The sequence below is a fragment of the Typopeltis vanoorti genome, chromosome 6 (genome assembly GCF_054136105.1).
Source record: "Typopeltis vanoorti isolate ZY-2024b chromosome 6, IOZ_Tvanoo_1.0, whole genome shotgun sequence".
NCBI classification, from domain to species: Eukaryota; Metazoa; Arthropoda; class Arachnida; order Uropygi; family Thelyphonidae; genus Typopeltis; species Typopeltis vanoorti.
In genome coordinates this window covers 80,039,139-80,051,473 of record NC_143554.1, presented here as the reverse complement: position 1 = coordinate 80,051,473, position 12,335 = coordinate 80,039,139, and the positions used below count along the sequence as shown (strand labels likewise).

Here is a 12,335-nt window from a genome sequence, read left to right as displayed (position 1 = left end):
TTTCTGTGGCAGCTATTATTTTAGAAATCAGTCTATTAACACAAGTTTTCTAATTTATAATTTAATTTCAAATGACATAATATATAAAATAGTTTCGGAACTATTATTATATAAGTAATATCAATAACTATCCGAATAATAAAGATTAATATTATTAAATTTCTAAAAATATATTACATTCCTTTAATTAACTTCAGTATTACATATTTAGATAATCGCGATAATCTTTTAAGACTATTGAATTCCTAAAGACGTCCATACACCCCAACGATTTGGTTCAGCATACGAGGTAACGGACATATTCAAATATAGAAGACCAAAAGCTATTTTAACCTCCTATAGCGATGCATAATCTCCATGCCCATTCAGGGCGAGCAAACTGCCCATAAATTTTACCCTCACTGTAACCACAACAGATAGCGGGGAATATGAAAATCATCTTGCTTCACCCTTAAAGTCATAAATGTCATTGTCATAAGACTATTGGAATATTCCAATATTATAAGTGCAAAGTTGGTAGTTATGATTATTGTTGACAATTATAATAATTTCAAATTATTCATGTTTGAATATATATTATACATTATAATTTTTTATCAAATATATATCATAACGATTTATTTTTCAAATATATTTAAAATATTGAAAAAAGAATATTTTTTAAAAATATATTCTTATTTCTTATTCTTATTAAAACAATTTTTTTATTAATTCACGACTGCTCGCGTCATTAATGAGATTCAATTTGTGACCTTTTAAATAATAATTAAAGAATTAATAATAAATAAATAAATCACCATTCCTAAAATTATTAATAACTTTGATTAAACTTACACTCTTATTGGAATATTGCCTCTAAACTTCAGTGATATTTAATCAAAAGAAAATTTTATAGAATTTCTTATATATTTCTTAATTTTTAATAATAATATTAATTATGGAAGATCATTATTAATTTTTTTTTATCCTTTCAAGTTTTTTTTTTTGTATTTGTATTTTACTTTTCTAGTCTAAAGTTTATTGTCCAAAATTTATGATTTCTCCCTTTTTTTTGTATTGGAACTATAATTACAGCCAAGGCATGTAATTAGGGCCAGTTTATTACTTTCAATAATAAAAAATATTTTTAAAAGACAAACTTCTCATATAATAATAAAATTTAAATTATAATATAAAATATAAATGTAAATAATAGTTTTAGCAAATTAAATTAATAAATAAAATAAAATAAAATTTTTAAATATATAAAACATAATTATGTATATAAACCATATAAGAAAATAAATAACTACTAATGTTATATTTTTAAGAACCCTTTGTTTAAAATACGCGATTGTCATTTGTAGTGTCTTTTATGAATTTAAAATACGCAATTGTCATTTGTAGTGTCATTTTCAGTAACATTAATAGTAATATTATTTTAAAATATACGCAATTGTCATTGGTAGTGTCGTTTTAAGTTCAGTTGCATTAATGGTGATAATAATATATTTTTATATTTATACACTTTGTTAACAATTAATTGCCGTGATAACGGCTATCTACTTACTTATCACCTGTTTCCTTCATATTTATGTTCACGCTGGAATCATTAGTCCAGATGTATCTTAGATCGTTTACAAACGTACTGCTGATATTGTTAACAATGTGTGTACATTCTTCTATAGATAACGGTAGTGACTGTGGCTTCTGTTTTACTGAAATTATCCCAAATCCAATCCACGCTGCAATTGCAGTTCCAGCAATGAGTCCAAAAATAGCACCCTAAAATGCAAACATCTAATATCACTGGATATAAACGATAAAAAAAAAGCTCACAAATAATGTAAAAATCATTGTTTTCTCTTCTGACAATGCAATTATACGTAATTAATTGACCTCATGTTCTGTACCTTTTCATTTGCCTTGATAGTAAACATTCCAAGAAGAAACATTCCTAATACAGGCCCATTCAACATTCCAAATACTGTTAAAGAGGCTTGAACGACTCCATCAAATGCAGAGATCACAAAGGTCAGAGCAATGCATAGCAATCCATAGAAGAGAGCTGTTTTAAAATAAAAAAGAGATTATATTTTAAACTAAAAAATTATAAATCGTTACGTATTTATTTGAATCGAGTATTTTAAAGCCTTAATTAGCAAGAAATTTTCATATTTTCTTACCAAGAAATTTCGTTATAAGACCTGAATGTTTTGTAATAAATGGAGAAGAGAATCGGGGTCTGATGACATCTTCCATTGTCACAGCAGTTAAAGAATTAACTGCAGATGAAACACTGCTCAGAGCTGCACTAAAAATGCCAGAAATACACATTCCAGGTATGCCAGGAAAAGACGAAAATGACAGCATTACAAAGTATGGAAAGAGCTGGAAAAATACGAAGTTGTCATTTGTAGTGTCGTTTTAATTTCAGTAGCATTAATAATAGTACTATTAATGTATTTTTATATTTATAACACTTTGTTAACAATTAATTGCCGTGATAACAGCAATTAATTGTTAACAAAGACCTGCTATATTATAGCAGGTGCTGTAAAAAGGCCTGCTATAATATATGATTATAGTGTAAAATGAAGTAAAAGTTGAGATCAAAACAATCAAGTAAATAAACTATTAAAATAGTATATGCGAATTTTTGTGAATCCCACCGTAATTGCCGAGGTTTGTGACTGTCTTTAGTAGTAGACGAGGTCACTGTGCTATGTATGACCACCATCTCGTTTATTAGAATAAAATAATATATTAAAAAAAAAAAACTTTAGACAGGTCTCCAAATTTCCTAACAATATTGTATGTACTACAATTTCTCTTTGTACGCGGTGGTACATTATAAAGAAGGTTAATTTTTCATTGTTCTGTGATCAGTGGCGCACCCAGAGCGGGGAGGGGAAAGGAGCCCGGCCATCCCCCAAAGAAAAGGAAAAAACACTAGAAAAATTTCCAAAAATCTTTTCCTAATTAAAATTCATTTTCTTTATTTATGTTGTGTGCTACTTATGAATTAGCGATCACTGCAGATGCTCAGTTATAGGTCGTATGCGATGTGTAGTGTGTATTCGCAAAACGTCTACTTAACTCGCTCCCCCCCCCAAAAAAAAAGGTTAAATCCTGAGCGCTCGGCCCCCTCCAAGATTAAATCCTGATTGCGCCACTGTCTGTGATACACATATTTTAGAATCGAAAAATTAATTACTTATGCCTACATGCTCAAGGACCATAATTTTCATCATGTTATTCATCAGTAAAATAACTAATGAAAGGTTAATATATTATACTCCTCTAATTATAATCAAGTGCATTTTAAATTCTAAATAATAAGTACTTACTTTGTCTGCAGAATTCACTTTATTACTTCGCAGTTGAACAGGATCACATTTATAAAAGTAGGTGTATAGCAACAGACCGACGAAGCAGCACGCAATACGAAAAATAGTCGAGAGTAAAGCCCCCAGGAATACAGCCCTAAAGCCAATCAACAAGTCATGAACTTCAGATATGCAAAGAAATAAATTTATATTTCACCAGAAACGCAAAACTTAGCTTCTAAGTTATTTTTCAGTTTAGAAACAATCGAATCATTTACCATCTTTAAATGCTATATTCTATTATTCAAATAATTTAAAATAAGTTAGCAAATGAAGAAAATAATATACTAATATATATATATATATATATATATATGAAACATATGAAATTATCAACTTTATACACTATGTTGTCAAAAGTGTCCGGACAGCAACTGTTCATATTTCCCGTCGCAACAGTTGCCGTCAAGGCTCTCTCCTAGGTTCTGGTAAACGGCTGCTAGAATTCGTATTCATACCTCCAGTATGGCGAAACGGCTGACGAATAGATCTGGTATGCGACTATCGTTCCAACTCATCCCAAAGATGTTCAATAAGATTGAGTTCGGCTTTGGACTGGTCAGTTTTGTTCTTCCACCTGCATGTCTTAAAACTACTCAGCTGGGACCCTTGCTTTGTGAGCAGGTATGTTATCGTGCGGATACAGGATCCAAATTGTTGCCACAGTGTGGGAAGGAGAGAATTGTCCAAAATGTCATGGTAGACATCAGTTTAAAGATCTGGACACAGATACCAGTTGGTCGAGTCCAAACCACGAAAAAGAGCTTCAGACCATTATGCTATCCCAGTCGATATAAGACATTCCTGTAAGTATCGTGCACTAGGCCAGAAACGTCCATCGGATTACCAGATCGTGTACTCCGATTCATCAGTAGTAGGGGTGATGGTTTGATCAAGATAAGATAAGGAATCGTGACGTCATTGGTTGATAAGAAGATGGCGTCATTGTGGGCGTGACATCATGAGATTGGAATGTTTGGACTTTCCCTGGGGCATATGTGTGTGCGTGTGAGACGTCACGTTGTTTGTTTTTTTGGCGTATGGAATTATGGATGATGGTAGAGATAAGGATTCGTGTTGTGATTGGTGGTGCAATTCTGACATGATCGAGATCAAGACAAGATAAGGAATCGTGACGTGAGTGTGTGTTGTTATGAGATGTAGATAAGTGATGTCATTTGTTAGTTGTAAAAAAATGACGTCATTTGTTAGTTGTAAATAAGTGACGTTATTGTTTTGAATGCAAAGGATGATATTAGTGGATAAGGAGTCGTGTCGTGATTGGTAGTGCACTTCTGAAAAGATCAAAATCAAGATAAGATAAGGAATCGTGACATGAATGTTTGAATTTAATGATATGTTGATGTCACTCAAGCATACAGTTTTTTTTTTCTTGGCTGTACTGATTTTCCAATACATTTTGAGGTATTTCTTTCCTGTAAAAGGGTAGGAATTCTTAGAGAAATTCGTGATGGCGGTAGTGTTTCGAGCTTTTCTGAATAATTTAATGATATACTGGTGTCCCATAAACACACACTTTTCTTTTTCCATAGTTCATCCGTATTTTCTCCTATATTCATATTCTAATTCAAGTTCATATTTTATTCATAATTCATCCAAATATTTTGATTTGTCTAAATTAAGATCTTAAAGTTCAATAAATCAATAAATAAACAAATCTTGTGTGAATTCAGGGTGATTTCAAAAATTATCTTACTTAAACATACATACAATTTTTTTTTTTTGCTCCGATGTTATCACTATCAGTTGAAGGTGACATCACTAAAAGATTATTGGCAAATGACAACCTCTTTGCGAATTAACGTTATCTTGTTTACTAATGTTTGGGTAATGGTGTTTTTTAGTTTACATGAAGAGAAAACACCAAACGGTATTTTAAAAAATAAATAAAAAAATAAACGGAGACTTAAACGCTTAAAATAACTTTTTGTATGTAGTCTAGAAATTCTAATGATAATTTAAATTTACTTACAGTTTTCCAGGATGATTCTTCTTAATGCAAATAGATATTCCAAAATAGTTGGATTTTTATCCACAGCAGAACACACACACACACACACACACACACACACACACACACACACACACACACACACACACACACACACACACACACACACACACACACACACACACACACACACACACACACACACAAACACCAGGTTGAAAGAACGAAATTTCTTTAGTAACCTGAAAAACTATTTGACCATTAATTCCTATGCATTGGGTCATTCTGTCTTTTGCTGACTAATATATTTGGCAGTGAATGGTAAATATTGTGTCTACTCGTGAACTTTTCTGACTGGAAGGGATTGGAATTCTCCTGGTCTTACTTGAGGGTCTGATAATACATTCCAACCATCATCTTTTTCCTTTGATGTTTTCGTGGTATTATCAGTTTGGGGAAGTATTGTTTTTCTGTTTTTCTATAGTTGACTATTTAATTTAGATTACTATCCGATTGGCTCTCTGTTTAATTCCTTCCCACAGTTGCTCATGCTATGTTTTGCTAAGCTTGGTGGGAAAGTCTATGCGCCTTTTTGTTTAGGGTAAGTGTAATTTCCTGTTTCGAATTCAGAGTGCTGTTAGGGTATGGAATTCTGACAAGTGAAATGATTTTTTTTTTAAATTGAATGGTTATTTTCCGTATTTTACTTATAAAATTCAGTTTAACTAACATATCCTAGCAGAATAACTGAGCAAATTGATGAATAAATAAAATGTATGTGAATTTATTTTCCAACACTGAAGATTTCTCATTAAGTCTTATCTTAAAGATATCTCTCTTATCCGGTCGCCAAATCGTTATACGTACGTGAGAAACCGTGTGTTTATGTTGGAACTCTTGGTACTACCCATGGGAAAATATTTCTCTAGTAAATTAATGCTTACATTTATTTATTTTTTTTAAAAAAAACAATATGACTATTAATTTTATCTTCGATTCCTTCTGCTCTTAAGCTATTTCTGTAACTGAAATTTATTTATTTTATTTATTTTTTCTTTAGCATTAGAACTCTCCACAGCATTTTTCTACAGCAATCTTTTTAAGAGTTTTAGTAATGTGTCGTTGCTTTAAAATATCTAATGGCTCTGTAAAATAACCAAATTCTAACAGTATTGTGATTTTCAGGTTAAATTTTCTCCACTAAAATTCTAACTATCAATTTAATACCCGATTATTTCTTTTGCTTCCAAGATTTGACAGGAGTTTCTTGAAATATTTGAGGACTTGCATGAGCAAATAAGACTTTTAATTCAATGAATCAAAAAAAAAGTCTCTGGTTACTTTGTGACATGAAATTTCACAAGCAAAAAAAAATGTTATGTCTTACTTAAATTTGTATTACACATCAACGACACTCAATTTGTTCCTTTAAATTTACACATGTTATTTGAATGAAATATTATTTACAAATTGTATTTACTGAATCTAACAATACAGAAAATAAATAAATTGAAAAATACATCAAAGGTTCTTTCCATGCTTCTGGCATTGCCATCATGTGATTTTAACAATGTGACTCTCATCTGAAAGTTAATTTTTCGTTTGGTGATTGTTGGGAATTTATTACTGTAGTAAAATTAAGGGTTGCATATTTATTTTTTTGAAACCAATACATATACCTTTGAGAATTATTAAAAGCACAAAATCTTTTGTTATGTTTCCAAAAGCATTTAAAAGTACACGCTATGCTTTCACGTTTAGGGCATCCAATTTCATTTAAATGAAGAACAGGCCTCCCTATTAACTTCGTTAATGTTTATGCTTTTTCTCTTCCTTTGGCGAGTAATATATGATATTTGCATGTTGATTCTATCATCCAATTTCTTAGTTTGTCCAGAGATAGTGAACCAATTTCCCACTTTAGCTGATGGTTATATTTTATTAACCAAGAATTCTGTTTTTTAACTCTTTCAAGTAATTCTTTCCATCTACAAGGTGATTTTGTCAATGCATATCTTACAATAATTCCATCAGAAATACAAATTTCTTTAGGAAATAAATTTGAAGTCTTATTCAAAAGAAATTGGATCAATCATCCCAATGATAAGTGAAAAATTCACACACTGTCGATTTTTAATAATCGTTATCTTCATTCTTCTTAGATTACTTTATATTACACCACAAATAAATAGTTATTTATTATTATTATTTCACTGATTATTAGCTCTGATTGTATATTTTATGTTAACTTTTTGTTACAAAATTCTAAACAATTAGAACTTTTCACAAAGAAACTTTCAAAAATTTTGTGGCTCATCCATTATTTTTACATTACCAAACACAAAACACCACAACACAAAACAGCAGCTGCAGTGGATGAACGATTACCAAAGTCCAAAGTCACTCGACTCTATGGTATTTTCTTATAGTATTGTTTACACATTTTATTTATTCATTAATTTGCTCAGTTATTCTGTTAGGATATGTAGTTAAACTGAATTTTATAAGTAAAATACAGAAAATAACCATTCAATTTGAAAAAAAAAAAAAAATCATTTCACTTGTCAGAATTCCATACCCTAACAGCACTCTGAATTCGAAACAGGAAATGGCACTCACCCTAAACAAAAATGCACACAAACTTTTCCACCAAGCTTAGGAAAATATAGCATGAACAACTGTGGGGAGGAATTAAACAGAGACCCAATCGGATAGTCAACTATAGAAAAACAGAAAAACAATACTTCTCCAAACTGATAATACCACGAAAACATCAAAGGAAAAAGATGATGGTTGGAATGTATTATCAGACCCTCAAGTAAGACCAGGAGAATTCCAATCCCTCCCAGTCAGAAAAGTTCACAAGTAGACACTACAGTTACCATTCGCTGTCAAATATATTAGTCAACAAAAGACAGAATGACCCAATGCATAGGAATTAACGGTAAAATAGTTTTTCAGGTTATTACAGAAATTTCATTCTTTCAGCCTTGTGTTTTTTTTTTTTTGTGTGTGTGTATGTTCTGCTGTGGATAAAAATCCAACTATTTTGGGATATCTATTTGCATTAAGAAGAATCATTCTGGAAAACTGTAAGTAAATTTAAATTATCATTAGAATTTTTAGACTACATACAAAAAAGTTATTGTAAGCGTTTAAGTCTCCGTTTATTTTTTATTTATTTTTTAAAATACCGTTTGGTGTTTTCTCTTCATGTAAACTAAAAAACACCATTACCCAAATATTAGTAAACAAGATAACGTTAATTCGAAAAGAGGTTGTCATTTGCCAATAATCTTTTAGTGATGTCACCTTCAACTGATAGTGATAACATCGGAGCAAAAAAAAAAATTGTATGTATGTTTAAGTAAGATAATTTTTGAAATCACCCTGAATTCACACAAGATTTGTTTATTTATTGATTTATTGAACTTTAAGATCTTAATTTAGACAAATCAATATATTCAGATGAATTATGAATAAAATATGAACTTGAATTAGAATATGAATATAGAAGAAAAGACGGATGAGCTTTGGAAAAAAAAGTGTGTGTTTAAGGGACACCAGTATATAATTAAATTATTCAGAAAAGCTCTAAACACTGCCGCCATCACGAATTTCTCTAAGAATTCCTACCCTTTAACAGGAAAGAAATACCTCAAAATGTATTGGAAAATTAGTACAGCCCTCTATAGAAGAAAAAAAAACTGTATGTTTGAGTGACATCAACATATAATTAAATTCAAACATTCATGTCACGATTCCTTATCTTATCTTGATTTTGATCTTGTCAGAAGTGCACTATCAATCATGACACGACTCCTTGTCTCCTAATATCATCCTTTGCATTCAAAACAATAACGTCACTTATTTACAACTAACAAATGACGTCATTTATTTACAACTAACAAATGACATCACTTATCTACATCTCATAACAACACCCACTAACGACACGATTCCTTATATTATCTTATCTTGATCTTGTTCAAATCGTCACTCCTACTACTTTCATCGCTCCACAGGATCCTCTTCAACTGACCACAGTCCAAGGACAGTGTTGTTTGCATCATTCCAGACAACATGGGTAAATGACAGATGTAATCAATGGTTTATTGACCCCATGAATGCAAGGGCAAACAACTCCCCCCCCCCCTTCGAATGGTTCTGTCTCCAACATCCGTTCCAGAGCTCATGAGGAAGATCTTTGTGATGGTTTCTAAGGCTAACTGACGATTTACCGTGACTACACGCTTGAGAGTTGGCCGGTTCCGATTTGGAACCTCGCTGACAGTAGACCGGAGCACGTGAAATGTGGCAGAAATCTCTCTGTCCGAACACGTGGGCTCCGACTATCATACCACGTTCGAGCGGACTCGACTCTTTTCGTCCACGACGGCAAAAGAATGTCTACACTTTTAATGTCCACGTACCTATGCTTATATAGCATTGTCAACGTGTATCTGCATCATACGGGCAAGGCAACGTAGTGTTATTGGGAGTGTTGCGACACGTTTGATAACATAGTGTACTTATAAGTATTCAGATCCTGATTTACTTACCATTTTGCTTTAGTCAAGGATTGAACAGTTAAGAGTCGTTGTACTTGCATTTGGTTGGTTCCGTACATTGATATTCCCATTATTATACCAGAAAGAATCATATTCCAAAAAGAGTAGCGGGTAAACAAATCCAGGGATAATCTACACGCAAAAAAAGAACTACAATTTTATACTGTAATGTAATGTCTTTAAACTATTAGTTTAAATAATTTGGGATTAACTATTATATTTTCTGGATCATGAGACACACTAGGATTAATAATAATCCACATTACTTACCGTTCTTTAAGATCCCAGACTTGTCCAGGGCTTTTGTAATTATAAAAAAAGGAATTTAAGTGTTTAATTTATACTAACCCGATCTTTCGTATTCGTCCGCCTTCGAGTCCGGTAGCTATTACCTTCGAGAACCCTCCTACATCGGATAATCCTTTTCCTATGACAAGAAATACTGCAGCAAACATCAAGATCGCTTGAAATAAGTCAGTCCACAAAACCGCTTTCATACCGCCCTTCAGAAAACAGTCAGATTGTTAAAAAAACTATTTTATTAAAAAGTTTTAATAGAAAAGTTAATAAAATTTCAGTTATTAGCATTAAATGAATTTTATGGTTTAAAAACTGGAAAGGATTTAAACAAAAAAGAAATTAATTGTTAAAATATTTATCAACCAGTGAATTAAATGTGACTTGGAGAGACTAGATTGATATATATTTTAGATATCGTTTCGTTTTTTTTTTTTATTTGTTGAGTTACTGCATGAATTCTAATACTAACATGCGTCTCGAGCGATGCATGTCACAATAAAAATAAAAGGAGTGAACATAGATCACGCTATATTTCAAAGTTAGCGTGATCTGTTTTCATAATAAAACCTATCAAGCAAGGTTTATTTTTGAATTAGAGTGGATTTCATGTTCTATGTCAGTGGTGGCACGCCCGAGAGTTTTGCTGGCACTTCACCGATTTACATATGGTATCCTTTTATACGCTTATAAATTATTCAAGCTTTTTTTTTAATTGTTACAATACGTACAGGTTAAATTTTATTTTACAGGAGAGAGCAGCTATGAAGACATGAATTCTATCGGTGTGATATTAACAAAAGATCACGCGACCCTTTAAACACAAATGGAACCGACGATTTTTGAGTTGAAAGAGTTGAAATGCTAAATTCTCTTCAACCGAATTCCATAGCATCTGTCATAACAGTATTCACTATATATTGCTTAATTTTAAGACATTCACGATGGGATGTCGTTTATCGTTCCGACAGAACGTCTCATTACCGGCGGGCTCTACTCACACAACGTTTCAACCCTTGGTTGGTTTTTATTGCCTTGTTTGCATTTGAACTGGAAGGGGGACTCACACAAGCATTACATGGCATGTTTCAAATCGTGGTAGAATTTTATTTGAAGTTAGGCTTTGTGATCTGTCATAGTGACATCGGGAATTTCAAATGCAATCAAACAAACATCTCTTTTTCAAGTACGTGAAACAGTTTCACGTACTTGAAAAATTAGACAAGAGTTTTAGTTAGATACTGTGTTTCCGATGCAATATATGGTTTTGCTTGTATCTATACAGTGTAGTTTCTGTGAGGGGGGGGGGGTACATGTGATTCATTAGTTAGCGCCGTTTTTATTCCAACTGTCTCTAATTGCACTATTTGTTGAGAAATATATTACACACACTGCAAAAAGCATCTGTACCTTATTCAGGGATACAATAAAACTAATTTTTTAATTGCATCTACACTATATAATGGCTGTTGGGGAAGGCGTGTTGTTGTTGTGTGGAAGGTATATGCAAAACGTTTTAATGTCTTTTTTCGTAAAGTGAAATCAGGGGTGCGAGTTATACACGAGGGCAAGTTATATTCGATGGTAAGCGTTCGTCGACAATTCGACATCCTTCTGCTGCTTCCCCTGCTGACTTCTATGGTGAGTTACAATGCATAAATATTTTTCTCACTACCGTTTATTTTTTCAAACCAACATCAATAAAATCAATTTAATAATACAATAATCAATTTTATACTGAATAATATTATAAATTTTTGGTGATCAGAATGGAATATGCCAATGAAACTTACCAGAAGTTAATTTAATGATGTTGGCCTGAGGAAACTACAACATTGTAGCACTAGTCCTGTGATTGATAACTAATTGAAATGCGCACTTTTATATTTCTCAACATGTTACACCGTATACATTAAGTGTATTAATACTCTTTATGATTATATCATAATTAATTATTAATACTTATTTACTAAAATAAATAGCCAAAAGGCTTCACATCGGCGATAAAAAATTATATAAATTAAGTGGATATTAAATCCAACATTAAACGTCAGTTTAATGTATGAACTTTAAAAAAAAAAATGGGAACGGTATTTACGAGTACGTTTGTTGGGACTGGGCCCTCTA

At 31.8% G+C, this 12,335-nt stretch overlaps 1 protein-coding gene across 1 annotated transcript in view; it reads right to left on the bottom strand.

Moving 5' to 3' along the window:
• LOC150105616 (putative sodium-dependent multivitamin transporter) overlaps positions 1-12,335 on the bottom strand; it is a 31,369-nt gene that overhangs the window by 9,377 nt on the left and 9,657 nt on the right. The window contains exons 4-9 of the mRNA XM_090394944.1: positions 10,260-10,414; positions 9,903-10,043; positions 3,330-3,465; positions 2,166-2,370; positions 1,893-2,047; positions 1,550-1,764 (exon numbers count right to left, since the gene is read on the bottom strand). Of these exons, the coding sequence (XP_090251070.1) occupies positions 1,550-1,764; positions 1,893-2,047; positions 2,166-2,370; positions 3,330-3,465; positions 9,903-10,043; positions 10,260-10,414 (1,007 nt within the window). The remainder of the gene's footprint in view (positions 1-1,549; positions 1,765-1,892; positions 2,048-2,165; positions 2,371-3,329; positions 3,466-9,902; positions 10,044-10,259; positions 10,415-12,335) is intronic.